Source organism: Phaethon aethereus, assembly GCF_964289735.1.
Source record: "Phaethon aethereus genome assembly, chromosome: 28".
NCBI classification, from domain to species: Eukaryota; Metazoa; Chordata; class Aves; order Phaethontiformes; family Phaethontidae; genus Phaethon; species Phaethon aethereus.
This window is the reverse complement of record NC_138604.1, coordinates 1,939,055-1,965,795: the sequence shown is the minus strand read 5'-3', so window position 1 is coordinate 1,965,795 and position 26,741 is coordinate 1,939,055. Positions and strand designations below refer to the sequence as shown.

Sequence of the window (26,741 nt, the reverse complement as noted above, 5' to 3'; positions counted from 1 at the left end):
ATGAGCGTGCGGCCTCCGCAGGCCCTCGACAGGTAGGTGGGGGTCGGGGCGGGGGGCCCGCGGCTCACCGCGGCCTCTGGGCGGCTGTCAGCCGGGGTAGCGGGGCCCGGGGCGGCGCGGAGACCCCACCCTCTGAACCGGCAGCGTTTTGGGGCGAAACTCTGCGTTTTGAGGAGGGCGGGCAGGGCAGGCTGCGGCCTCTCCGGCTCTGGCGGGGGTCTCAGCCCGCCGTGGGCCCCCCACCCCGTCCCTCCGTCGCCCCGGGATGGTCCCATCCCGCCGCGATGCTCAGACCAGGCTTATGGTGTGTGTCCCCCCCCGTCAAAAACCCACCCAAAACCATCCCACGCCTGACCGTGGCTGAATTGGGAAACGGGGGGACCCCCGGGTTCCTCCTGCGCTGTTCGATGCCTTTCCCCGGGCACAGCGGGAGCATTTTGCCCCGAATTGCCTCAGTTTTAACCTGAATTTCTTCAGGTGGGTTTTTGGGGTGGGGGGCACACCGCTGGGGAGGATGGGGTGTCTTATCCTCACCAGGGCTCAGTTCCTCGCAGGCAGTTAAAGCTAATTAAGCCCCAGAGGGGTGGGTTCGCCTTCTGCCCCGGGAACGAGGGGTGGGCAAGCGGGTGGTGAGGGTCCTGCTCGGGTCCCTGCTGTGGTCCCAGGTGGGCAGCACTGCCTGCGTCTTCCTCGCTCTGCGTGTGGGAAGATGGAGGTCTGCGCACGTTTGGGAGCTGGAAACGGGCACCTCGCTCCGTGACGGCCGGCTCGGACCCTGGTTGGTGTCCACGCGGACCGGCATGGCAGAGGGATGAGAGCCAGGGAGGGGAATAAGCCCCAGAAAAAAAACATTTGCTTTTGGGGTGACTTGAGAGGTGGAGGCGGGTTGTGACCGCTCGGCCTCAGGGCGAGGAGCTTCCCCTGGTCCCTGGCACGGCCAGGCTCGTGGGCCAGGACCCCTGGTTCAGCCGCAGGGATGCGACAGCGTCTATTCCACATGGATCTCGCCCGTTCGTGCCGCCGGCATGGCTTTCTGCCGAAAACAAGGTTTTCTTTTTGCTCCCCGTGCCCCAGAAGGAGCCGGTTCAGGGCACTGGGGGTGGTTGTGATGCCGCGTCTGCTGGAGACATCCCTGGCAGACGGCGTTGAAGACGCTCAACATGGGCTCCCGGCGCATCGGCACACGCTGCTGCGCCAAAAGGTGGTTTGGTGCGTTCGTTGGCAGGACGGGTGGCATATTTCCACCGTCTTCACCAATGAGCCCTCTGCGCAGCTTTCTCCTGGTTTGGGGGAAAGACCGTGTGTGCAAGGCAGGGGCCGGGGTGGAGCACAAAACCACCCTGCCACACTTTCCGTCTGTGTAACTCTTAATTAGCCAGAGAAGCCGGCCATGAAGCCAGCGACAAGGCTCTGCCTGTTTGCAGCCAGCCTCTCTGGAGCAGAAATTAAGGAGCTGCTGAATTTTGCTCCCATCCCAGGCAGGGAAGCGGCAGGATCAGGTCCCGGCGGTGTGTTGGAGCGGGAACACGTCGCCTGAGCCTTGCTGCCCGACTTCCCTGCCTCGGGGACCTGCGGGGCGTCATTACGGGGCTTAAGACTTCTCTCTGCTCTTTAAATAGCTGCAGTCTCCTCCGCTCTTTAAGGTCAGGCGCCTGAAGTGCCCTGGCCGAGCCGGAGTCACTCGTTGCCGGGTGGCACAGCTCTTCAGCACCAAAAATGACTTGAAAATGAGTTAATGTGAGGAATTCCCCCCGCAAAACACCCCAGCAGCCCCTGCCCTCCTGCCACCACCAAGAAAACGATGGTTTTGAGGTGGGCACGGGGCTCCTGCCCCCTCTTCCCCACAGCACATCGATGTCCACGCCGCCCCTGCGGCAATTAGGCAGGCTCCCATGAGATGCAGACCAGTTGAAACCAGTATAGATCTTCGTCCTCTGGTGTTAGGAGATGCAAGAGGAGCCGTGCATCACCAGTGAGTGCCGCCCAGCCGCCGGGATGTGGCTTTAGTTGCTGCTCTCTAACCTCTTGTATTGCCACAGTTTTAATTGTAGAAGGAGCCCACGGCGAGGTTGGTTTCGAGAGCGGCCGTTCCCGAGCTGCGCTGGTGGAAGGAGGGATGATCTTCCCCGCTGTGGGGTGCAGGGCTTTTATTTAGGAGGAAGATCGGGGGGAAAACATCCCCTCGGGGTAGGTTATTCCATATCTCGCTCACTGCTCCAGATCTCGCACCCCAAAAGCGCCGTCAGTGCTGGACAAACCAGATCTGCCAGTCTGTGTTTTCCAGGAGATGAGTGGCACCGTTAATGATTACACTGCCCGGCACGGGGAGAGCTTGGGAGTGATTTGGAGCTGCTTACGGTCCTCGCCCGTCTCGCTGCACGCTCCGGCAGCATTCCCAGAAAAGCTGGGCCCTGCGCTGTGTGTGAACCGCATCTTCATTGGTGGGGAGTTCGGATCCCGGCTCCACTTTCCCCGTCGGACTCCCTCCATGCTCTCATGCCGTGGTTTTCTTGTGGGCAGGGAGGGGAAGGATGGCACACTCGTTTTAGGACAAAATTTAGTGGGAGGAAAGGGCTTCTGATGCGTGGGATTGCTGCTGATCTGGCCTAACTTTGCTGGCAGCGGTCATGATACTTAACAGTTATGTAGCAGCGTGCGTGCGCAAAGTGCTTTGCAAACATTATCTAATTAAGACGTAAATACTTGCTCACCCCTTCCTCGCCTCCCGCCTTGGCTCCCGCCGCCCCTCCGTGCTCTTCCCCAGCGCTTGCTGGTCTCTGCCAGGCAGAACGCTCCAGTCTCTGTCCCTTTTTGGGTCTAATCGTGCTCGGGAGCTCCCACAGCCGCCTCCGGGAGCGGAGCCGGGGTTGTTTGGGGTCTCCCTTCCCCGGCTGCCCCTTTGTGGAAGCTGCCAGCGCTGTTTCGGGGGAGAGCGGTGCAGGAGGACCCCGGCCCAGCGAGCCGGGCAGGCATCGCGGCTGCGAAACCCAACCAATTTTGCGTAACCGACTGGCTGCCCAAAATCACAGCTGTCCCCGTGCTCAGCCTCCGTTCCTCCCCGTGGGGAATTGGCATTGCAAAAATTTGCAGCACACAGACAATTAGAAATGTGGGGAATGGAGTCTGCTGCGCCATTAAACAACCAGGGCTGCTGTGCTCGTCGTGTTAATTCCACACCCCCCCTTTAATTAAAAGTCTTAATTTAAACAAAGCTTTTGCAGAATCCCCTGTCTGCTGCAACAAAGTTGCTGGAGGAATCCGGGGATTTAAATTCAGTTTTGCTGTGGCGTGTACACGGGACTTTGCATCTGATTTGCAAAATGAAATTTGCTACCAGCCGCCTCCTGAGGGCTGAGGCTTTGCTTTGCTTTTCTCCCTTGGGAAAAACAACAAAAAAAAAAAAGCAGAGAGAGAAGGAAAAAGCTTTGCTGCATAAACCCCAGATGGATCCGGGATGACTCCAGCCTCGTGGATTTGCGGGCGGACGGGCGGCAGCTGCAGGGTGGCTTGGCAGTCGCACGTAGCCTGCGTGCCACGGGGACACGCCGCATCCCGGCCGAACCCCTGGGGTTGGCGGCAGCAGTGGCGGTCCCGGCTCTGCTGCCAGGAAGAAGGAGCTGGGTCGCAGCCCGTGAACGCACCGGGGTCAGCACGGCGAGGATGGAGGCAGTGGGCGCTTGGTCCAACGCCGGGCAAAAGGCCCCGGAGCTGCTCTCGTCCCGTGCTTCAGGCGGGCTCTGACGTGCTTTGCCGGCTGGGAGTCGGAAACCTGTTGTGCGCTCTCGTGTGGGAAAAGATGAGAAGGAAACCAGATCTCCGCGGGGATGGGGGCTGTCATCGCAAGCTGCGTCTGCAGGCGGCCAAAAACGTGGAGAAATGATTTTTTTTCCCCTTTCTTTCTTTCATTTACTAGCAACACCCTAGCAAGGTTTAAATCTGCCTCGCCGTGCAGACTTAGACGCAGACGCATAATTACAAGCTTCCCCGATGCGTCATCGTGCAGCAGGCGATGGGTCGGCCGCAGAGCAGGAGCGGCGGGCGGCTTTGAGCTTCAACCCCTCCGTCCCCTGCAGCCGTCCCCAGCGGAGAAGCAGCAAGCATCCCCAGGGGACGCACACCCCGCTCCCGGGAGGGTTGTGGACGCACAGCCCGCTCCCGAGGGGATGCGGAGGAATGTCCCCAGGAGACGCGCATCCTCGGCATGGCTGGCTTTCCGCTGCGAGGCTGGAGCTGCTCCAGCGAGAGGAGCGTCGGGGCTGGACGCAGTCGGGCCAAAGCGTTTTCCTTCTGCCGTGCCGCGGGGAGGGGGAAGGGGAGGAAGCCGAATCTTTTTTTTTTTTTTTTTTTTTTAGCTGAAATTCCTTCCTTCCTTCCTGTCCCCAGAATACCAGTATGCGAAACCGTCTGCGGGGCTGTGGCCCGGGAGAGCGGCCGGTGGCAGGATTTGGCACAGGAGATGTCGGGTAATCCTGGTGCTACCGGCAGTGCAGACCGTATCGTCGGGCTGCGGTGGAAGCAATGACTCAATTGCAAGAGGCATCCCACCAAGACACTGATTTCCCTTTTCAAGTTGTGGGGGTTTTTTTTGTCCTTTTTCCATATATATTTCTATTTTCTTGCAACTTTTCCTGCTGACAGGCTGGCGCTGGCCCCACCTGCCTCCCCACTCACTTCAAAAGGCAGCGGGTTTCCACGCGTGCCAGTGCGGGCTCCGGCTGTTCGCAGAACATTTTCTCTTCCCCAGAGCTGGGACTGCAGGGAGCAGCAGTTTGGAGATCTGGAAGGGGAAAAAAAGTAAAGCTCCTGGTCTCGGAGAGAGCGTTTTGCAAAGCTCTGGCTGGAGGCTGACCCGCTTTGAGGATTTGATCCTGTACCTCTCTTAATCTTTTAATTGTGGCGTTTGCTCTGCGTGGGCTCCCGAGGTGGCACGGAGCTGTGCTTTGCTCTTTAGCATGTGTGACGGTTTTATTTTCCTCCTTTTTCCGCTTTTTCCTCGGCGTGCCCTGCCCTCGCTCCCCACCGTGCTGCCCTCTTCCATCCTGCCCCCGTTGCAGGCAGGCTAGGCAGAGCATCTTGCTCCCGTTGTGCGTTCATAAAAAGCGAATAGCCATGATTTAACTGAAAGTAGCCAAAATGGGGGAAAATAACCTCTGAGGGTAGCGCATAGGATGTGACTGCAGGTGCCGGGTCAGAAGCGGGCACCGGCACTGGGACTGGGTGAGTCAAGGGCGGTTGCAGGATTTGGGCATTGTGCACGGGCTCTGGAGTTACAATTTTTAGGAAAACCAGAGAGCTGATCTTTCAGGGCACCAAAAGGAGCTTCCCCGGCTGGAAACAGGCGCCGGGGTCAGGTCTCTGTCGAGCTGGCAGCGTTTGGTTTAAAATGGCATGTTTTGGCTCTCTGTAAGTCAATTAGGAAGGAGCTTATGCAAAGCCGAATTAAACTACTCTTTTAGACAGCAATAAGCCAGCGCTGGCCCGGCTCCTTTGAGTGGGATGGAGACAGGCTCCTGCCGCGGGCGCAGGGTTGGCATCTCCCCGTGTGGGACTGGTGTCGGACTGGTGGCTCCTGGCCAGGTTGGGGGCTCAGCCGCAGATGGTCCTGGCACCATTGGGCACCGGGGAGCTTCTCCTAACGAAGAGGCTTAATGACTGTCCCGCTGTGCAGCAGCGCCTTAAATCCCGGCATCCGGGGCGATGCAGAAAGAGGAGCCGATCCTTCCTTGGCTCGGATCAGCGGCAGGTCTGACCTACCCTGAGCGCTCCCCGCCTGGCTGCCGGGTAATCCCGCGGGGTTAATCCTGCACCTACCCTTCGACGGACAAAGGAGCTGGTCCCCATCCTGGCTTGCCTCTGAAATGGCGGGGGGACCGATCCCGCTGCTGCCCCCAGCTCCCGGGGAAGCCTTTGGGATGCCGCCCCCATCCCAGGCTGTGACTGTGCCCGGGCTCCTTCGTGGTTTATCCCGCACTCCAACAAGCAAGGCAGGGGCCGTAATCGAGTAAATTAGAAGCTGTGGCATAATGGCTGTGCAGGTCGGGTCCGGATTAAGATTGCCCAGGCAACCTTACACGAGGTGTTTCCCAATATTCGTCTCCCTGGAGCGGGGAAGGAGCCAGGGAGCTGTTGCCCCCCGGGAGCTGGCTATGGCAGTGGGGCTGTTGGGTTTACGCTGCTGTGGGCTCCGACTTTGCATCCCCATGGGGTGGTTTTCGGGGAGACCCTCTTGCTCAGCCCTGCTGAGCTGGGAATCTCGCCCGGCGTTGTGCTCCTGCAATGAAACCGGGCTGGGTTCGCTGCGGGCGTTGTTTCAGGCAGCCCCCCTGCCCGAGGGACGATGCCGGGGGGCAATGCCGAAGGTCGATGCCTACCCCTCCCCATCATCCAGAGGAGGGTGCAAAGCCAGGAGGATGATTTGCACCGGCGAAGGTGAACCCTGCCCCAAGCCCGGCGGGTGCTGCGAGGCCGTGCCGGGCGCAGGGAGGTGTTTTTGGGTCCCACCACCCTCCCGGAGAGCTGTAAGCATGCTGTTGCTGTGCCGTCTGTCACACCTCTGCCTCTTGATCTGTTTGTCTCCTCTTTCCCCCCTCCCTGCACCGCTGTCCTCCGGGTGTCCCTTGTGCCGCCGCTCACCGCCACCACCCTGTCTCTGTCCTCCCCGGCAGCCGACCGGGCAGCAAGAGGCAGCCTCACCTGCCCAGGTAAGCGGGGTCAGGGACGGGGCTGCTTGTGCTCTCATCCTGCACCCTCGCTTCATCGCAGCCTTCGGGGTGTAAGGAAGAGACCAGCTGCTCTTCCCGCCGGGGGCACCTCCATTTTCTCACTCTTCCTGTTGCTTTCCAACCCCTCCGGCCCTGCCCCGAGAGCTGTGGCTGGTTTGGTTGGGAGGAGGAGAGACAGGACAGTGCAGCCAGGCTTTCATCCCTGGTGTGGCGTGGGATCGTGGAGGGGCACAGGGAAAGGAGGCAGCGCTCCAGGACCCTCGTTTTGTGGATGGAGCCGGGTTTGGAGGCAGAGTCAGGCCCCCAAGGAGGAGTAAAGGCTGGGGGCTGCCCTGGGCTGCTGTTCCCTCTGGCTGCAGCTTGCGGGTCTCCTGCCCACACACCGAGCCTGCCGGCACCATCTTGTTCAAGCAGTGTTTGCAGGGATGGCTGCCCAGCCTTGACTTCTCCAGACCGTCGTTAGCTGGAGAATAAATGCCAGGGCTAAAAAAAAAGCCATGCAGATGAGTCCCCCCGCCGCATCGCAGTCCTTGCAGCACGGCAGTGAGGGGTTGTGCTGTGCCCCTTGGATGCGCAGAAAGCCCCAGCCCACGCGCCTATCCAGCAACTAAAGCCTTGGTGCATGGCTAGCCAGGCTCGGCGAGAGGGCAGGGCTGTAAAGTAACTGTCCGTTGTCTGTCTGTCTTTCTCTCACCCATCCTTCTCTCCTTCCATCAGCCCCGTTGCAGCCTGGTAAAGACCTGCCGCTGAGCTCCGTCCTGTCTGCGCTGCCTGACGCGTCTCTCCCCTCGCCTGCCGCCTTCGCTGCTCTCCCCAGGCAGCCCCCGCCGCTCCTCCCTGCCGGCAAACGCGAGGCCTCGGGCGCCCGTCCGTGAGCAGGGTCTCTGCTGGGGCGCTCCCCGGAGCCCTGTGGTGGTGAAGGGAGAGGAGCCTTTTCCCAAGGCGGTTTGGGGACAGGCAACTGGAGGGATGGGCAGCGCTCGCCCGTGCTGCTGCCGTTCCCTTCCAGTTCCATGCATTTGTTTTTCCTGAGCTCAAGAAGGAGCCATGGCTGCAGGATGGCTCTAGCCATCACCGGTCCCACCATTGCTGGAGGATGGCTCTGTCCAGCCGTTCCCCTCCCTGACCATTCCTCCTCCGCAGGTTAAGCAGCCTGTCTTCCCTGGGTGATTCGTCTTCAGAGCGGAGATCTCCTGGGCACCACCGCCAGCCCTCCGACTCCTCCGAAACCACAGGTAGGTTTTCCTGCCTCCTCCTCTGCTTCTCTTGCACTCGAGGACTGCATTTAGCACCCTGTCTGCCCAGGGAGCTTGGTGACACGTTGCCACCTGCCTCAGTCCTCGCAGCTCCTCTGGGGACAGGGCTCCCATGCCCCTTCACAGCACCCAGAGTCACCCAGCTGAGGCTGCACGTGCCTGGGGAGGGCAGGACCCTTCCTCGGCTGCCGGCGAAGCAGCCCAGCGGGGCTGGGGGTGATGCTGCAGCTGCCCGCAGGCAGGGGCTCTTGGCCATGCTCGCCAGGGCACCCTGTTTTCAGGAGAAGGGGTCCAAGCAGGGACATCACGCAAGGGTTTTGTAGGGTGAGGACAAATCGGCCGTGCCCTTGGGGTCTGGTGGTGGGGTGGCTGACTCTGGGGGCTCTGCATCCAGCTCTGGCTCAGGAGAGCCGGCAGGAGCCGCAGCCCCTGAAACCAAGAGTGGTGGGGTGTCCCCGCAAGCCCAGCCTGCGCCCCAGGCTCGGAGCCTCACTGGATCTCCCTCCTCTCCCTCCCCAGGTCTGGTCCAGCGCTGCGTCATCATCCAGAAGGACCAGCATGGCTTCGGCTTCACCGTCAGCGGGGACCGCGTCGTCCTGGTGCAGTCGGTGCGGCCAGGTGAGAGGGGCCGGCGCTGGCAGCAGGCAGGGCGAGGGCAGCGGGGCAGGAGCTCCTTAGGGCTCCCTCGCCCCCTCAAAGCCACATCCCTTGTGAGAAAATGTGGGAGAAACAGGTTTTCCTTCCTAAGCATTGTCAGCTTGGGGTCTCGCTACGGCATCGGCTAGGATGGGCAGGATGTGATTTTTGAGGGGAAGGCAGGCGTTTTTGGGGGGAAGTGTTTTGGGGAAGCTCCCCAAAACCACCGCACTCTCCTTGTACAACCCGGGGAGCTGCTGACAGCGGGTGGGTGGGGAATTCCCTTTTGTAGCCCTGGGTAAACACAGATTCAGCAGCTCGCTGCTCTTGGCGCTGTGCTGCAGGAGACACTGCCGGTTTTGCTGTATAATGACTTTGCGGGGTGGCAGGGCTTGGAGCAGCAATTTAAATAGACAATGAGCTGCTTATTTTACAGCGGATGTTCCCACCTCCTCCCCCTTCCCCCCCTCTCGCCCGAAAGCCAGGAAAAATGAGAATATAGGAAAGGGAAAAGGCTGTGAGTTTCAAGGGCAGCTTAGCGCTGGAGTGCCTCTCTCTTGCAACTGGAGCTGTGGGGGGAGCCCCCCGCATCGGCCCCCTCACCCCAGCGCTGGCTGGGGGGACAGGGATGTGGTCCTGGGTGCAGGACAGCCAGGAGTCCTGTCCCCCCTCTCCCCGTTCACTTTGTTTGCCAATAACAAGACCGTTAAAGCTGAAAGAATCCGAACAATCCAGTGTACTTTCCACTCTCGGAGCTTGCAACCGTGTCTCAGGCCCTTGGCTTGGAGCTGAACCTAATGGAAACATTTTCCTCTTGGTTTTGGCTTTAGGCAAAGCGTATTTTTCATGTATTCCAACCTCAGCAGCTTTGTTAAAGAGCAGGCAGGGAGAGAGGAGGCAGAGCAGTGCTGCTCTTCCGGGGCCCCTCTCCTGCCTTTGGATCCAGGCGCACGGTGGCTCTCGAGATGTGTCGGAGCCAACCCGGATGGTGGGAGACAGGTTGGGGCCCCCTCGTCCATCCCGAGACGGATGGAAAAGGCCGGGGTCTGGCTGGGTGAGCAGAGGAGGGCTTGCCTGGATGAGCTCTGAGCTGAATGTCGTGCTGGGTGTTGCGCGTAAAGCACCCAAGGCTTGGTCACCAGCCTTGTCCCACGGGGAATATGTACCTGGTGGTCCCCGTGTCCCCACCCTGTCAGGACAACAGCTGCACAAGCTGTGCCAGGACAATCTGGGACCGGCGGGAGGGGAGCCCCTGGCTCCGTCTGCTGCCCCTCCGGCCCTCCTGATGCCTGTCTCTCCTCCCTGTGTTGCAGGGGGGGCGGCCATGAGAGCCGGGGTGCAGGAGGGGGACCGGATAGTCAAGGTAAGCGTCCCCGGCCATCACCCCTGCTGCTTCTCCGTGTGGGGCCGTGTGCCCCGCTCCCCCCGCCAGCCTGTCTGACCCTCTCTCCTCTCCCAGGTGAACGGCACGATGGTGACCAACAGCTCTCACCTCGAAGTGGTGAAGTTAATCAAGTGTGAGTATGGCGGGGGAGCTGCGCTGGCTCCTTCTCAGCCCGGGTGACTGGCAGCCCCGGTCCCCACCAGCCGGCTGCTCTGTCGGGCTGCCCCGCTCCGTCATGCCCGGGCTGCTGCGGGTGAAACGGGAGGAGGCAGCATGGGTGTGCAGGAGCATGTTTCCATCGGGCTGTTAGGGAGATCGGTGGCAGCCAGCCCCCACCTCTTGCACCCACAGCGTGACCATCTGCCCCGTAGCAGAGTCCTAAAAAGACAAATCAGTGTTTACAACTTTGGTCATGAGCCTTGCAGCGTGGAGAGGGGCACCTCATTCCTTCCCAGCCTGGGGAGGCCCCAGGATCCCAATCCCACTTGATTCTTGGGAAAAGATGGGAAAATCTGTCCCGATCCTTCCAGTGAGTGCTTGCAGGCTGGGCACCCGCCACGGCAGAGGTGGCCTCACTCCTTGCAGGGATAGGGACGTGGCCACCCCGATGCTGTGATGCCCATCAGATGTTTTAGGTCGAGAGAGTGAATAACAGGATTCTTTCTCACCCTCCCTTTGCTGCTCCCAAATTTTTCCAGCCGGTGCCTACGTCGCTCTGACCCTCCTGGGCTCTCCCCCTCCCTCAGTGGGGCTCTCCAATTCTCAGCCAGACGTGAGCACGGCGGGGGCTCTCCGCATCACCCCCGCCTGTCCCCCACCGCCTCCCCCACCGCCGCTCCCTCCGCCGCAGCGCATCACCGACCCCAAGCCCCTGCAGGTAGCAAACCCTGGCGGTGCTTCCACGCTGCTGCCCTGCTCTGTCCCCCACCGCCCGGCACGGTGGGCAGGAGGAAGGCAAAGCTCATCCCTCTTTGCATCCATCCAAAAATGCAGGACCCCGAAGTCCAGAAGCATGCGACGCAGATTCTCCGGAACATGCTGCGGCAGGAGGAGGCAGAGTTACAGGTATGGCAGCGGCAGCGCCGCAGCAGAGCAGCCCTCGGTGCTGCCCCGGTGCTGTCGTGGCTTCCCGGCCCTTGCAGCACACAGTGGCCTGCACACGCTTCAGCCCATCATCCCACCGACCCACTCAGCCCGGTTTCTTTGTGGGCGGCGGGACGGAGCTTACGGGATTGGGGCCGGTGTGAGTTTCCCCTCTTGTCTCTCCGCTCAGCGCTTCTATGAGGTGTACAGCCGAAACCCTGCCACCGCAGTGGAGGAGCAGATCGAGGGAGCACGCCGGCGGGTCAGCCAGCTGCAGCTCAAAATCCTCCAGGAGACTGGTGGCTCCATGGTATGTGAAATTAGTGGGGTTATCCCTGGTTCAGCAGTCCTGCCATCCTCCCGGCTCCCTCCGAGGACCCTTCCGAGGTGGTGGGCACAGCAGTGGTTTCCAAAACCTGCTGCAGTGGGAGCCACTGCGGCTGGCCAGTCCCTGGCCCCGTGCCTGGGTGTCCCCACGTGCCGGGGAACGTCCCGCCAGTCCGACACACCTCCTCACGTTGCAGGATTCAGGGCGGCTGTGCAGCGACTCCAGCTTGGCCGGTTTCAGAGTGATGGAAGGTGAGTTGTACTGGTGGTTCGGACTGTCCCCGTGTCCCCATCTCCTTAACACGGGGCTCAGTCTCTCCTCTGCTCCCAGGACGCCTCTCCCTGGACTCGCAGGATGGTGACAGCGGGTTGGAGTCCGGGACGGAGCGGTTTCCGTCCGTGAGTGAGGTGAGAGCGTGGTTACTGCGGCCATGGGGAGCCCCCCGCAACTCCTGCAGGGCCCTGGGAGTGGTGGTGAGTGGGTCCGTGCATCCTTAGGGGTCGAGGACCTGCCTTTGCAATCACAATGATTTGTTTGTTATCTGAACAGACTGAATTTCTTGTAATGCAGTCTCAGCTCTGAATTTCTTGAGCTTGTAATGCTTAGCCTGGTGTGACTGCCCCCAAAATTAAGGGTACCCTGAAGTTTCTGGCTTGTGGTCCTAATTTTAAAGCTTTTCTGGTGGCCCCTGAAGTTTTTTGTGGTTTCCAAGTTCCCTGGGCCCGTTTCCTTATGGTCTCTGACCCGGAAACTACTCTCGAGACGGCCCTGGGTGCCTCTGCCGGGTGGGTGAGCAGCAACGACAGCCCCCAGCGTGGAACCTGGCTGTCCCCACGCCTCGCGTCCCCTGACGCCTGCGCTGCCATCCCGAGCAGATCTCCCTGAACCGCAACTCCGTCCTCTCTGACCACGGACTGGACAGCCCGCGAACCTCCCCGGTCATCACCGCCCGCCTCTTCCAGCACCATCGCCGGCAGGGCTCCGATACCCCCTTCACCCCTTCTGCCGAGCAGGTGGGCTGGGGCCGGGTGGGGGTCCCAGGGCATCTGATGGGTGCTCCACCCGATCAGACGTGGTCCGAGTCTCCCTCGGGAGCTGCATGGGGGGCGAAGGTGTCCCCGCAACGCCAGGCGCCTGGCTCCTAACTCTGTCCCCCGGCAGGGGTTGGACCGGACAGGACGACCGCTCATCATCGGGCCGGAGGAGGATTACGACCCAGGATATTTCAATAACGAGGTAACGGTGTCCAAAGGGTTCTTGGCTTTTGTCCCCTCTCCTTAGGGCTGTTGCCGTCCCACATGGGTCCCTTTGTGGCCCCCCATGCCCTGGCACCTGCTGGCAGTTAGAAATCCTCCCAGGGGACATCCAGGGACCAGCTGGTCCGAGGGAAGCGAGTGCTGGTCTGGGGTGAGGAAGGGGGTGCAGGAGCTGAAGATTTACCCCAGTGCTGAGCTGTGGGACGGGCCTGATCCAGAGGAGTTAATTCCTTTCCTTCCTAACTGGCTCTTTCTCCTCTGGTCCCTTCTCTCCACAGTGCGACTCCCTCTTCCAGGACCTGGGCAAGCTGAAATCCCGGCCAGCGCATCTGGGGGTCTTCTTGCGGTATATCTTCTCCCAGGCAGACCCCAGCCCCCTGGTAAGGGACGCACTGGTGTCACCGACTCAGGCACCAAGCAGGGCAGGGCGGGGATGGAGATGGGGTGGCATATTTGGCACCGTCCCCTCCTCCGGGTGGGCACAGGGTGGTGCTGGTTTGCTGAGCCCATCCACAAAGCTCTGCGTCACCTTTCTGCCAGAGCCCGCCTGAGGCTAAGGCAGCTGCCTGCACTGCCTGGTCTCCGGCTGCCTGCTGCAGGCAGCTGCCAGCCAGTGGTTCCCACAGCTGTGTATGCACATGAGAGGGAAGCCCAGCGTAGGGTTACACTTCCTCCCCTTCCTCCCAGGCGTGGCACGATGGGGTGCTGCCCTCCCCGGACCCCAGTGATCGTTTCCTGTTTCATGGCCGTACAGGCGCCGCTTTGCTGAGCCTTTCACCTCCCTGCTTCTAAACCTTCCTCCCCCTTCGCTGCCCACCATCGCTCTCCTCTCCTTGCAGCTCTTCTACTTATGCACGGACGTTTGCCAGCAGACGACCGCTAAGGATTCCCGGGTCTTGGGGAAGGACATCTGGAACATCTTCTTGGACAGGAACGCGGTAAGGCCGGGACTCGGCTGTGAGCCTGCACCGGAGTCTTTGTCCCTGCAGGGGATCAGCTGGAAGGCCAGCGTTACCTGTCATGTCCCTTGCGTGGGGATGCTTTTTTCATGATGTTTTTGCCACTGGCATTGCTTTGTGACTGCTGGTTCCTCTGCATCGGTGCAAGCAGTTGCGTAAGTCGTGTACCCACACGTTGCACAACTGCAGCTACCCCGGTGCCTGGAAGCTTGGCGCAGGCAGGGTTCTGGCAGCGAGGACGGGGCTCCTGGCACTCTCGTTAGTGCTCCTGGGGCCCAGTGGCCCCTCAGAGGGAGTGAGTTCCCATTGTGCTGCTTCGGAGGGGGTTGCGTGTTGGGTGCTGGGATGAGTGCTGGGTGCTCGCTGTGCGAGATCCCCAGCTCCCACCTCTCAGGCTGCAGAAATTGCCACGGGGCGATGGTGCAGGAGCACGGGGCACCCTCTCCATGCTGGCCTGAGTGTGGCTCTGGCATGTCCGCTGTGTCCCTAGCTCCTTCTAGCCCCGCTCGCTACACGGGAAAAGCGAACCAGTGCTGAGCTGCTCTTCTGTTCTGCTTTCCCTCCTCAGCCTCTCCGAGTGAAAGTGTCTGAGCAGCTCCTGGCTGAGATTGGTGAGTGAGGGGCTCCCAGGTCGTCTGCCACAGCCCAGGGCCTGCCTCAGCGCAGTCTGCACGGCCGGCATCGCCGGCACCTTCATCCTGAGCAAGGGCTGTTCGTTAGGAGGCCAAAGCAGGATCCCAAAGGACTTCTGCAGGACTCTGCCTGTTGCCCTGAGAGAGGATGTGCTGAGGTTTGGGACTGGGGCTCCTGAGCTCTTCCCCAGCTCAGTGCTGGTGGTCCCAGGGGAGTCTTGTTTTGGGCAGGTGTCTCAGCCTGGGTGTGCAAAATGGGAGACAGGTTGTCCCAGCCTGGAAACCAACTAGCAAGGGGGCTGTGCTCTGGCAGGGGGAGGCCAGCAGAGAGGCTCCTCCCTGCCTGCCCCGCTCTGTCCAAGAGCCTGAGGCTGCCAGAAGATCCCTTGTGCCTTTCCTTGCATGCTGAGCATGGTTGGTGACACCAATTCTCCTCTCCTGTCCCCAGAGGCACGCCTGCGGAATGGGGACGATGTCCGAGCCGCGCTTTTTGAAGCTCAGGAGATGGTGATGCCCGAGATACAGGAGCAGATCCAGGACTACAGGTAACACAGCTGCCCGGGTGCCCCGCAGAGCTCAACGGGCTCCTGCCTGTGCTGCTGCTTGCACAGGTTTTGTCTTGGCAGCAGGTGGCTGGTGCCTGGGCTTGTGGCCCTGACCCTTGTCCTCCACAGAACAAAGCGCACCATGGGCCTGGGGAGTCTGTACGGGGAGAACGACCTCTTGGACCTGGACGGGGACCCCCAGAAGGAGCGGCAAGTGGCCGAGAAGCAGCTGGCCCAGCTGGGCGACATACTGTGAGTGCCGGGCTGCCGCAGAGGCTCCTTGCCCTGCACGTAGGGAAGCGCCTCTGCCTGGATTTGGGGCGAGGACGTGGGGAAGGGGATCGGACACAGGCTTAGCTCTGCTCCTTGATCCTGCTGGATCCACATGTTTGCCATTGGAAGTGGGAAGGAGAGTTTGGAGCAGGCAGTGGGTGCAGTGGGGGGCAGGGGACATGGTGGGCTGGAGGGCTCGGTGCTGCGAGCACACTGCCTGGGGCTGAGTGAGTAGAGGAGCCTGTTCCAGACAAGCTCTTTTATTCCTCCTCATCTCTCTCCAGGTCAAAATACGAAGAGGACAGGAGGTGAGTGGCCCTGAGGTGCAGAGGGAGCACGTCCAGATGTGACTGCCTTACACTTATTAGCTGAGGAGGCAACAGGAGAGGAGTCACAGGAGCATCCCTTGCCCGTGCTGGCCTCCGGCACCCTCTCCCCGTGCCAGGCATATCCCCGTGGGCTCTCAGGCTGGCCCTGGGGAAGGATGAACACTTACCTCAGGGTCCTGGTGTGCTGGGTGCAGCCCCCTGACAGCCCCTGTCGCCCCAGCTCGCCCTCTTGAACTGCTGCTTGCCTTTCCTCCCTTCTCACTTGCCTGCGTCCCCACCCCGGCATCCTCTCCTGCCTGGGCAGGGATGGACCCTGTTTCCTCCCAGAACCCCGTGGGACATCCCGGCCTCCCCCACTCTCTCCCCTGGCCTGTGGTGCCCTGTCCTGGTGTCGGATCTCCAGCCTCACGCTCTCCTCTCTTCCAGCTCCCCCATGGCCTTTGCCCTCAGCACGTATATGAACCACACAGGCATCCGCAGCCGGGAACCCCGGGCGGCTGGCACCAGCGAGAAGGCCCAGTCCCTCCCGGACAGGGACAAGTGGCTGCCCTTCTTCCCCAAGACCAAGAAGGTGGGTGGCTTGCTGGCAGCCACTCCTCTGCCCCGGGGCCAGGCTTTTGCTGCTGGATCTTTTGAGGTGACCTGGGGAGGGGTTCTCCAGAGGTCCCCATCTCCCCCCATGCCTTAGAGAACTGCTTAGCGCCAGGGCAGAGCTGGACGCCGGCCCCAGCCCTTCCCCGACGGCCCGTGCCGTTCAGGCAGCGTTCAGCCAGCGCGGTGAAGGTTTGGGTCACCCTCGGGGCCCGCGTGGTCACATGTGTTTTTATCAGTGCTCCTCTCGGGTGTCCCAGCAGAGCAGCAGCACAAAGAAGGACAAGGATGCCATGGAGGACAAGAAGCGCAACCCTATCCTCAAGTACATTGGGAAGCCCAAAATCTCCTCCCAGAGCAGTGAGTATCGGGACCTTCTGGGGTGCTGTCTGCCAGCCTCCCTGCTGCCTGGAGTTGATCTGCAGCCGTCTGCGTGCCCAGGGCCATCAGGTGGCCTTTGGCACCCATGGGACTCCATTCACCCGACAGCAGGCATTTCTCATCAGCCACCCTCTGCTCTCCTCCAGCCACTCATTGGAAACCTATTTGTCTCAACCATCCGTGCTCCCAAATGGCTTTGAGGGGAGTGGGAAGGGAGCAGAGCTGAACTCTTCCCCCCAGATTTATCTTGTGTACCCCATCCTGCAGGCTTGCAGGCTGCTTGCTGTGTCTTAATAGAGCCATGGCTCCTGGGGTGCCTGAGGTGGTGGAGAGCAAGGGTGTACTTGCTTGCACATATATGTGTGTGTGCTCGTGTTCCTCTTCCTCCCCTTCTGCTTTGAGTTCTCATGCCATTAGCTCCACACATTCCCTCCTTGCCTGCTTCGTTGCTGAAATGCAGGATTGATTTGACATCTCATTTTTGTTTTTCCTTTCAGCATTTCATGTCCCTTTGTCCCCTGTTGAAGGTAAAAGGCCTCTTCTTTTGTTTGCCATTCACCTCATGTGCTTAGTTTTATTTTGTCCCCCGAGGTACCCCAGCAGCATTGTTGCGCCGGGTCTTGGGGTGGGCTCGGATGGGTGCCGTGGGGTCTGGAAGGAGGCGGCCGGCTGTTCCCATCCAGCGCTCGGGCATCTCAGGCACGGGGGCCCGCTCAGCACGTCTCCCCCGAGGAAGCTGGCAGCCGGCCTCGGGGAAACGCCCTGGGTGAGCGGTCACGATGCCGCCAACACCTTCGCCTCCGCAGCCCGGGCTGGACATGGCTGCACCGGGCAGACGGCCGAGGCCGCGGTGCCGCAGGGTGGGCGGCAGCACCAGCATCTCCTGCCCAGCCATGCACAGCCTGGTCTCAGTGGGGTTGCTTCCTTGCTGTCGCCCCAGCAGTCAAACCCGGCAATGTGAGGAACATCATCCAGCACTTTGAGAACAACCAGCATTATGAGAGCCAGGAGCCCGGCACCCAGCGACTCTCAACCGGCAGCTTCCCCGAGGACCTACTGGAGTCCGACAGGTAGAGCAGGGGGACGTGTGGGGTGCAGCTTGTGCTTTTGGGGGTTTTTGGAGGGTTTGTGTGTGCTGGGACATCCCTGCCTGTCACAGCAGGCTCAGCCTGTTCTCGCCTTTGTCTCCCTGCTGCAGTTCTCGTGCTGAGGTCAAGCTGGGCCGCTCAGAGAGCTTGAAGGGCCGGGAAGAGATGAAGAAATCCCGGAAAGCAGAAAACGTGCCTCGGTCCCGTAGCGATGTGGACATGGATGCCGCAGCCGAGGCCACGAGGCTTCACCAGTCAGCATCATCTTCTGCTTCCAGCCTGTCCACAAGGTGGGAGACGGCATCCGAGCCCTGGGCAGGGAGGACCTGGGTTCCCCTGGGCATATGTGGCTTCGAAAGGGGAGCCGGGATGGCCAGGGGTCTGAAAGCTGAACCCCTTGGGCTGAGACGCTGTCTGTTGGGAAAGCTTTTGCTAAGCCTGTGGGTCAAGGCCAAGCTACGGCCACGCAGAGTGGGGTGGTCCTGGCCCCGCAGTATGCAGCTGCCTGCAGAGCCTCCTGGCCAACATTTGCCAGGGGAAAGCAGAGAGAATTGGGCTCTAATTCCCATTTATGCCCCAAAACCCTCTTGCAGCCGGTAGCACCAGACCCACGTCTGGAGGGGCTTACAGAAACGCTGCTGGGTGCTGCCCCACGGGGTGTGGTGATGGGAGGAGAGGGGCCAGGATGTCAGGACATGAGAATGACTCTCCCGTCCCTCCCCAGGTCGCTGGAAAATCCCACCCCCCCGTACACGCCAAAGATGGGACGCAGGTGAGTGGCCCAGCCTTGGTCTCTGTCATCTCTACCACGCCGCCCCGAGCCGGCCGGGGTCCCTGGGGCCAGTTTTCCTACAGAGCAGGAGGGTCACTGTAGGGGTGTGCCGGGGCTGTACCCCTGCTTTGGGGGTCAGAGGGGCTCCATCTGTGCCTTCCTAGCTTTTCCCTCTCCGTAAGCGAGCCTTGACAGAGCACAAGGGGAGGCGATGCCCAGGGCTGCCCCGGGAGGGAGTCCCCTGTTAGTTCTCCATCCTCCTGGGGCGAGGGGGCACCTCTGTTCCCTTGTGTCTCACGCAGGAGCTTAAAGGACCTATATAGATGTCTGCTGGGGGACCTAGTCTTTTAGCTCACGAGTCAGAGGCTTGTACTTCTTGTGCTGAAGGCCCCGGGTTCAAGCCGAAATAGGGCCCAGGTAGATATTGGCTGTACTGGGAGCGCTGTGGGGTGGGCTGGCTGGATGCGGGTGGCTGCAGAGTACTCCCACCGCCGCCTTTCACCCTCTCAGGAGCATCGAGTCGCCCAACCTGGGTTTCGGCGTGGACCCCTTCCTGCCTCATCTGCTGGAGGACGAGCAGGGCCAGCTCTCCGACCTGGAGCCCGAGCTGGACTCCCAGAACTGGCAGCACACGGTCAGCCGGGAGCTGGTGGCCAACCTGCCTCAGAAGGAGATCGACCGGCAGGAGGTGATCAACGGTAAGGAGCGTGGGGCATCCTAGGGACATGAGGGACCCCCCGGCAGTGCGCCCCAGCACCATGGGGCTCCCCTGGGCAACTCTCCACCCCTGTGCCTTTCGCACAGAGCTTTTTGCCACCGAAGGGTCTCACCTCCGCATCCTCCGAGTCCTCGACCTCCTCTTCTACCAGCGGATGAAGAAGGAGAGCCTGCTGTCCCGGGAAGAGCTGGCACTCCTCTTCCCCAACCTCCCTGACCTGATAGAAATCCACAGTAAGCCTCTTCGCGCTTGGATCCTGCTCTTCCCTGGAAACAGCCCCCTGCAGTGGGAGCAGAGGGTGGCCCATGGCTGCCCAGGGCTCCTGCATGGTCACCCACCATTTGGGCCAGCCCTGCTGGTGCCATTGTACCATCTGGCCACTCTGGCCTCTGCTTTCCCTCTCCTGGGAGCAATCCAGAGCCTGTTTTCTCCAGACTCTGCCAGTGCCTGCGTCTGGGACGCCCGCTCTGTACCCAGCCCTTAGCATAGCACGCTTTCAGGACACGCTTTTGGTGTCGCACTCCTTGACACACTACGTCCATGTTGGCAGCAATCGAAGCCCATTCGGGTCTCAGCCCCTCTTGCCTGCACCCGTGCCAGAGAGCCGGCAGGGACCCTTTGGGGCAGGCAGCTCAGCGGGTGCTTGCACAGAGTGGTGGGTGGCCCCGGCGCCCCGTTCACGTGAGTCCTGTCTGTCTCTCACATCCCCATTCAGATTCTCTCTCCGAATCCATGAAGAAGCTCCGGGAAGAAGGACCAATCATTAAAGAAATTGGGGATCTCATGCTGTCTCAGGTAAGGGGGGACAGGTGTGGTAGAGCGTCTGGGAACATCTTCTTGTCCTCCAGCATGGAGGGGTTGGCATCTTTAAGGGGAGGTGGAGGTGAACCCAGTCATGCTGTCCTCTGGCCGTGGCTGCACTCGGAGCAAATGAGCTCGGGGAGACTCGGGGCTCAGGGCCAAGCCTGGGGGGTGCCTGAGCCCAGTTCTCCCCTGCACCCCCCCAGTTCGACGGCCAGGCCAAAGAGGAAATCCAGCAGGTCGCTGCTGACTTCTGCTCTTACCAATCCATTGCCCTAGAGCTGATCAAAACCAAGCAGCGCAAGGAGACCCGTTTCCAGATCTTCATGCAGGTTTGTCCCTCTCTGGGGCCATTCCTCACCCCGGTGCTCCCCTGGCTTCCCCCGATCCCACCTCGGGGCTTTCGTCCTCTTCCTTCTGCCCTAGGAAGCAGAAAGCAATCCGCAGTGCCGGCGCCTGCAGCTCAAGGACTTGATCATCTCCGAAATGCAGCGCCTGACCAAGTACCCGCTGCTGCTGGAGAACATCATCAAGCACACCGAGGGTATGGGCTGGGGGGGCACCGGGGACTTGTCCCCAGGACCGCTCGGCTGCGTGCTCCCATCTCCGGCACGTCCTTCGGCTGGCAGGAGGCGATCGCTTTCTGCCGTAGGGCTCGCGCTTCTGTTGCCATCCAGAGCAAAATCCCAGGGTGGTGGGGAGGACGTGCTGCCTCTCCATCGGAAAGAGCCAGGCCAGGGGGGGTCCTGGGGGTGCGAAAAGCTCCCTCATGTCAGCAAGGAGCTGGGCTGGCGGCATTTTGTGCCTAGGATGTGGCTGGGAGCCTGTCACAGCGGGACGGGGACAGCCCATCTCTGCTGGGTGCTGCTGCCTGCTTACCCGCTCTCGCCTCTCTGCCATCCCAGCGGGCACCTCGGAGCACGACAAACTGTGCCGAGCCCGGGACCAGTGCCGGGACATCCTCAAGTACGTGAACGAAGCGGTGAAGCGAGCGGAGAACCGGCACCGGCTGGAGGGCTACCAGAAACGCCTGGACACCACCTCGCTGGAGAGAACCAGCAACCCGCTGGCTGCCGAGTTCAAGGTAGCCCCAGCTCCCGGGCAGCAGCGGGGGCCAGCGGGGGTCTGCCCAGCCCCAGCCCCAGCCCATGCTCACCACCACCCTCACTTCCCACAGAGCCTGGACCTCACCTCCCGGCGCATGATCCACGAAGGGCCGCTCACCTGGCGCATCAGCAAGGATAAGACTGTGGGTACGGTACCGGGAGCACTGCACCCCCAGGGCCTGGGCATTTTACCCCCAACCCCAGCGGCATTACAGGGACCCCTCTTTGCCACATCCACCGGGCCATCGTCCCTCCTGGCTGCAAGGATGGAGGTTCCACCTGGCTTGCGAGCGCATCCCTGGCTGAGCCTCCGCTCTCTGGATCTTCTTCCACCCCAGACCTGCACGTGCTGCTCCTCGAGGACATCTTGGTGCTGCTGCAGAAGCAGGACGAAAAACTGGTGCTCAAGTGCCACAGCAAGACGGCGCTGGGCTCTTCGGACAACAAGCAGACCTTCAGTCCCGTCCTCAAGCTCAACGCGGTGCTCATCCGCTCCGTGGCCACAGGTAGGGAGAAGGGTCAGGGAGAAGCCTGGCAGCGAGGACCGCCTGTCCTCCGGCCACGTCCCACTGCAGCCACACTAGTGACAGCCGTGCCGGTGAGTCGCGTTAAAGCCCTCGCCACGCTCTGACCTTCCTCATCACTCTTGGTCACCCCATGCAGATAAACGAGCCCTCTTCATCATCTGCACATCGGAGTTGGGACCTCAGATCTATGAACTGGTGGCGCTGACATCCTCCGAGAAAAACACGTAAGGCTTGGCGGGACGGGTCCTGGCAGCAATGGGGTGGGGGCTTCTCTGGGGGGCAGCAGCCCCCCTAGGGAGCTGACAAGGGTCTCTCGGCCGGGCAGGTGGATGGAGCTGCTGGAAGAGGCGGTGCAGAGTGCCACGAGGAATGCCACCTTCCCCCCCAAGCGCCGGACGCCAGAGCCCACCCGTGCGGCAACCTCCGGGTGAGCAGCCTGGCCTTTGCTGGGAGCCGGGGCCCTAGCCCAGACCTGTGCTGGTGGGTGCTGGGGGACAAGGCCAGCAGGCTGCTGGGTGTCTCCGGGGGACGGTTGGAATGGGGACAGACATTCTCCCTGGTCACTGGGGCGCTGGGGGTGGCTGCCAGGGCTCCTGGCACCTTGTGTGGCGGCTTCGGCAGCATCTGCCCTGGGGTCGGTGTTGCCCCCGAGCCCCCAGCCCCTGCCTCTTGCCTAATGCCCCTTCCTCATCCTCGCAGCCTGGTGTTACAGGACGCCGACGTCTCCCCCATCCTGTCCCAAGGCACCAGCTCTGGAGCAGAGGCAGAGGATTGCTCCTCGGGTGAGCTCCCCCAGCCTCTGTCTGCCGCTCGCTGCCTGCACCCTGCCTGTCTTTCAGGGACGGGCCATGGGTCTGAGCTCTCCCCATCTCCCCGCAGCGGACGACAATCCCACTGCGCTCCTGGGCAGGGAGAAGCCCCCGGCGCTGCTGGAGGAGCCGGTCAGCAGCGAGGTGGAGGAAGGGGAGGAAGAGCTGCCCGCAGCCCCCCTGCCCATGGGGGTCGACGTGGAGGTGGCTGACACCCTCCCGGCCGAGCAGCCGGGGCCCCCCACGCGCCTGCTGCTCCCAGGACCCCTCAGTGCGGAGGGGCTGGCCGAGGCGGCGCTGGAGGATGGTAAGTGCTGTGGGGGGCTCTGTTGGGGAGGCCCCCCTCCAATGCCAGCCTCTGCCCAGGGGAGCTGAAGCCCAAAACCGCTTCTTTCCCCCTCCTCCACGCTCCATCCCAGTGGAGAACCTGCGGCTCCTGATCCTACGGAGGCTCCTGCCCTGCCGGGACGCAGAGCCTGAGGACGACCTGACACCCACGCCGTCGGTCATTGGGGGTGCCGGCCAGGCCTGGGACTCGGTGCTCTCCAGCCAGGATTCGGCCTCCCAGGAGGTGCTGGCAGAGCCCCCGAACACCACCGAGGACACGAAGCCGCGGTCGAGCCAGGAGGAGACGGACGAGACGGGTCCGGCTGCCGAGGAGCCGAGCAGCTACAAAGTCGTCCGAAAAGGTAGAGGGGTGACGAGGGGTGATCCTGGCGAGGGTCCTCAGCCAGGCAGGGTGGGGGGCGGGTGCCAGGGACCCCTCTCCTCTCCCCCACCTGCCCCTTGCTGGGATTTGGGGTCCCATTCCCTGCTTGCCTGCATGAGCTTCGCTGGATCGGAGCTGGGGGCTTGCACGGGGGCCCGAGGGGTGCAAGTGAACCCCCACTCTCGCCTATATGCACCCCAGGGATGTGGGGGCTCTGATGGGTGCTGGTGGTGGGATGTTGATGGGTGCTGGTGTTGGGGTGCTGGTGGCTGCTGGTGTTGGGGTGTTGGTTGCAGGTGGTGACGGGTGCTGGTATTGGGGTGCTGGTGGTAGGACAGTGATGGGTGCTGGTGGTGGGGTGCTGGTGGTGAGATGGTGATGGGTGCTGCTCTTGGGGTGCTGGTTGCAGGTGCTGATGGATGCTGTTATTGGGGTGCTGGTGGTGAGATGGTGATGGGTGCTGGTGGCGGGGCCTGCTCACCCCTTCCCTCTCCTTCCCCCCTCTCTTTTTGGGGTGCACAGCCCAGGCGGAGGGTGCCAAGGAGGCCACGCCCTTGCCAGGCAGCAGCCAATCAGAAACTGAGGTGCAGGAAGGAGGCAGAGCTAATGTAGATGGTAAAGAGACCCCCCCATCTTCTCCCCGGCCCTCACAGCATGTCCCCACGTCCCTGTGTCCCAGCAGGGCCAGGTTCCCGTTTCCCAGCAAAGGGGATGCCTGCATGGCCCTTGAGGGGACCCCTGAGCTCTAAGGGGACATGTGTCCCTGGTGACGATGTCACTTGGGAGGACATGTCCCCGGGGGGGACACACCACGTCCCCATGGCGAGGACACCCAGTGCCACTCCAGCCCCAGCCCTGGGACCCGGAGTGATCTGTGGCTGGATTCTGCCGCGAAGGGGCACAACCCGCTGCCCCCTGCATGGCGGGGGGGCAGGACCTTGGGCAGCAAAACCCCCCCGGGGGGCCACACCGCCTGCCCGAGCAGGTCCCTGCCATGCTAACGCTGCTCCTCCCTTCTTCAGGCAACTACTTCTACGTCAGCATGCCCACGGGACTCCCCCAGCCCACCGCCCCGGACCCCGTGCCACCCCCCAGCCCCCTGCGGGGCTCCCCGCAGGAGGCACCTACCCGTCCCAGCCCCACCGAGGGGTCCCCAGGCCCCCCAGCTCCCCTCCGCGATGTGGACCTCATCTTCCGCACCATCGAGCAGCTGACGCTGAAGCTCAACAGGCTGAAAGTGAGCCCCTCAAGTTGGGGAAAGCTGTGGGGGGGTCCCATCAGGGTGTCATGGAGGCAGAGGGGGGGACCCCAAACCTGCATCCACCCCACTGACTTGGCACCCTTTGTCCTGGGCACCCTCCAGGCTGTCGAAACAGCTCACCGGGAGCTGCTGCGGTCCCTGGGGCGCAGCTCCTCGACTGAAGCCACCCCCCTGGGGGGCTCAGCCCCGGAGATGGACGAGTGGTCCCAGCGGCCCCCCAGCCCCGATGGTGACAGCCCCCTGTCCCGTGCCCTCTGGAGCCTGCAGGGCCCTGCTGCCAACGCCCCAGGTAAGACCCACTGCTATGCGGTGCTCGTCCCCCCCGTCCCCTTGCCCCCCGTCCCCTCGCCCCCCGTCCCTCTCAGCCCCTTCTCCCCATCTCTTTCAGGCTCTAGAGCCCCCCTCGCCGAGGACCCCACTCATGACGCTGGCCTTTAGCCACAGTGGGGAGGGGGGGGGTCACCCCCCCAGAGTCGCTCAAAGCCGGGGAGATGCCCGACAGCCCCCGTGCCCCCCCGCATGCCAGCAGCCGTGGGAGCCTCCCCCCAGACTGCCGGGGGCTTCGGCTGGAAGGAGGGAGCACGATCCGGCGGGGCCGGCGGCTGAGCCCCCCCCCCACCCCCTCGCATGGCAGCCCCGGCTCGGCGTCCCCCGCGTCCCTCCCCGGCCGTGAGAGCTGGATCTAGTCTGTATAAATGCACTTTGTTCTGTTCCTCTCCGTGCTGCGGCCCCCTCCCCGCTCCCCGCTGCCTATAAATATGTACACGTACGGCCCCCTCCTGTAAATAAGCGCCGCCGGCCCCCCAGCCTGCCCGGCCGGCAGCCGGGGACGGGGCGCAGCGGGGACGCCCCGAGCACCAGGCTCTCCTCCCCGGCTGCCGCCGCTGACAATCGGTGACCCAAGGGGGCGGCTGGGGTGACGGCCGGGGGCACATCCCACCTCCGCTCCCCCCAGCCCTTCTCCCCCTCCCCGGTGTCGCAGCGAGGCCAGCGCTGGGGTGTCTGATATATATATTATATATAATAGAGCCAAGACTGACCGGTTGCTGTTCGATGCGCTGTGTAATCTGGTTTATTTTCTTCCTTTCCATGGTGAAGGTTCTGATTTTTTTATTTATTTTTTTTTTTAAAGAAAAGGCAAGAAGCGAGCTCTGCTTCGCCCGCCGGCGGCTCCTCGGGGGCCAGCTAGGTGCCAGATTCCTGCTCGTCCTTCTGGCCCTGGGGGGCTTTGGGGAGGGGGTCCTGCGGCGGCAGCAGCTCCTGCAGCCGCGTGAAGGCCGGGCTGGTGGGAGGGATGTGGTTCTTCTGCGGGGAAGCGGGGCGTCAGCCCCTGCCCCACGGCGCTGCCAGCCCCACGGCGCTGCCAGCCCCGCCGCCCACCCGGCTCACCTCCAGGGAGAGGCACAGCAGCCCCTGCCGGCCCGGCACCTTTGGCTTCTTCACTCGCTGCTGTGCTTCCAGCGCTGCCAGCAACGCGCCAACGCCGCGCTCGGTGATGCGGTTGCCTGCGGAGGGAGAGGGGGGTCGGGGACAGGCGCTGGGGGGCCGATGGGGACGAGCCCCCCTCACTCACGGCTCAGGTTGAGGTTGAGGAGCGCCCGGTTTCCCGGCAGCACCACGCTGCCCTGGTGCTCCCTGGCCTCCTCCACCAGCAGCGGGTGCGGCGGCTCGGCCGGATCCAGCGCCTGGACACAGGGGAGCCCCTGAAGGAGTGGAGGACCCCAGAATGGGGCACCCCCTCCCCACCCCATCCCCTGGCATCCCCCACCTCTGGGCTTGGCTTCTGGCTGCTCAGTTTCGCATCTCTGCCGCGGGCGGCTCTCGGCTCCAGCGCTGCTGGGAGGGGAGAGCAGGCGGGGAGCTGAGGCGGGCACAGCCCCCCTCTGCGCCCCAGCCCCTCTGCCCCTCACTCACGCTTCCTGGGATGCCTGGCCTCCTCCTTCCGCTGCGGCTCCTGCAATGGATGGGGGCAGCGGGCAGCGGCCTGCCGACCCCCTGCCGGAATTCCCGCCCCATGCGCCACAAATCTGGGGAAACTGAGGCACGCCTGCGACATCGCCTGCCCCCAGAGCCAAGGGAGCTGCCTGCTGGGCTTGCCCTGCCTGCCCCAATGCCCACCCCAGCCGCTGCCCACCTCACCTTCTTCTTGGCCGGGGTTTTGCTGTGCTTGGCCAGGGGCAGCTTGTCAGGGGCCGTGCCGCCGTGCAGGCTGGAGGAATGCTCGCTCTGGCCCTCGGTCTCTTTTGGGGTCTGGGGGAGAGGGAGCTCAGGGTCTCTTTTGGGGTCTGGGGGAGAGGGAGCTCAGGGTGCCGGCAGCCCCCCGAGAGCCTCTGACCTTTACAGGCAGTGGGCAGGGAACATGCCCCTTGCAAAAATGGAGGGGGGGGGGTGTCTCACCATGTGGGACCGTCCCAGCGCCTCTGCCAAGAGCAGCCGCCTCCGCTCCACCACTTCGGCATGCGTCAGCGCGAACGGCCCCAGGACCTGGCGGGCAGCGGGGCTGAGCTCGGGGCAGGATCTGGCCCAAGCCCCACACACCCCACTCCCCGGGGAGGTGGGGGCACCCACCTCGGCG

General features: G+C 62.5%; 2 protein-coding genes across 2 annotated transcripts in view; one reads left to right on the top strand and one right to left on the bottom strand.

Annotated features, from left to right (window-relative positions):
* On the top strand, positions 1-24,604 carry ARHGEF11 (Rho guanine nucleotide exchange factor 11; the record flags this gene model as incomplete). Its single annotated transcript, XM_082011442.1, has 41 exons — positions 1-32; positions 7,866-7,957; positions 8,498-8,596; positions 9,928-9,977; positions 10,074-10,131; positions 10,697-10,875; positions 10,992-11,063; positions 11,272-11,391; positions 11,606-11,660; positions 11,740-11,816; positions 12,285-12,422; positions 12,571-12,645; positions 12,944-13,045; positions 13,505-13,603; positions 14,193-14,235; positions 14,705-14,801; positions 14,931-15,053; positions 15,359-15,382; positions 15,830-15,974; positions 16,258-16,354; positions 16,873-16,902; positions 17,316-17,445; positions 17,574-17,753; positions 18,188-18,235; positions 18,746-18,933; positions 19,040-19,186; positions 19,669-19,748; positions 19,961-20,086; positions 20,181-20,298; positions 20,660-20,838; positions 20,932-21,007; positions 21,199-21,366; positions 21,524-21,611; positions 21,713-21,814; positions 22,087-22,169; positions 22,267-22,503; positions 22,616-22,885; positions 23,428-23,520; positions 23,928-24,142; positions 24,269-24,455; positions 24,555-24,604. 41 exons carry the CDS (start codon positions 1-3, stop codon positions 24,602-24,604), a joined length of 4,572 nt encoding a protein of 1,523 aa, XP_081867568.1.
* Positions 24,605-24,695: 91 nt separating this feature from the next.
* Positions 24,696-26,741, bottom strand: part of LRRC71 (leucine rich repeat containing 71) — a gene marked incomplete at its 5' end in the record, with an annotated part of 2,352 nt that continues 306 nt past the window's right edge. The window contains 5 exons of the mRNA XM_082011544.1: positions 24,696-25,471; positions 25,556-25,671; positions 25,740-26,002; positions 26,301-26,416; positions 26,564-26,684. Coding sequence (XP_081867670.1) covers positions 25,352-25,471; positions 25,556-25,671; positions 25,740-26,002; positions 26,301-26,416; positions 26,564-26,684 — 736 coding nt within the window. The 3' untranslated portion in view covers positions 24,696-25,351. The remainder of the gene's footprint in view (positions 25,472-25,555; positions 25,672-25,739; positions 26,003-26,300; positions 26,417-26,563; positions 26,685-26,741) is intronic.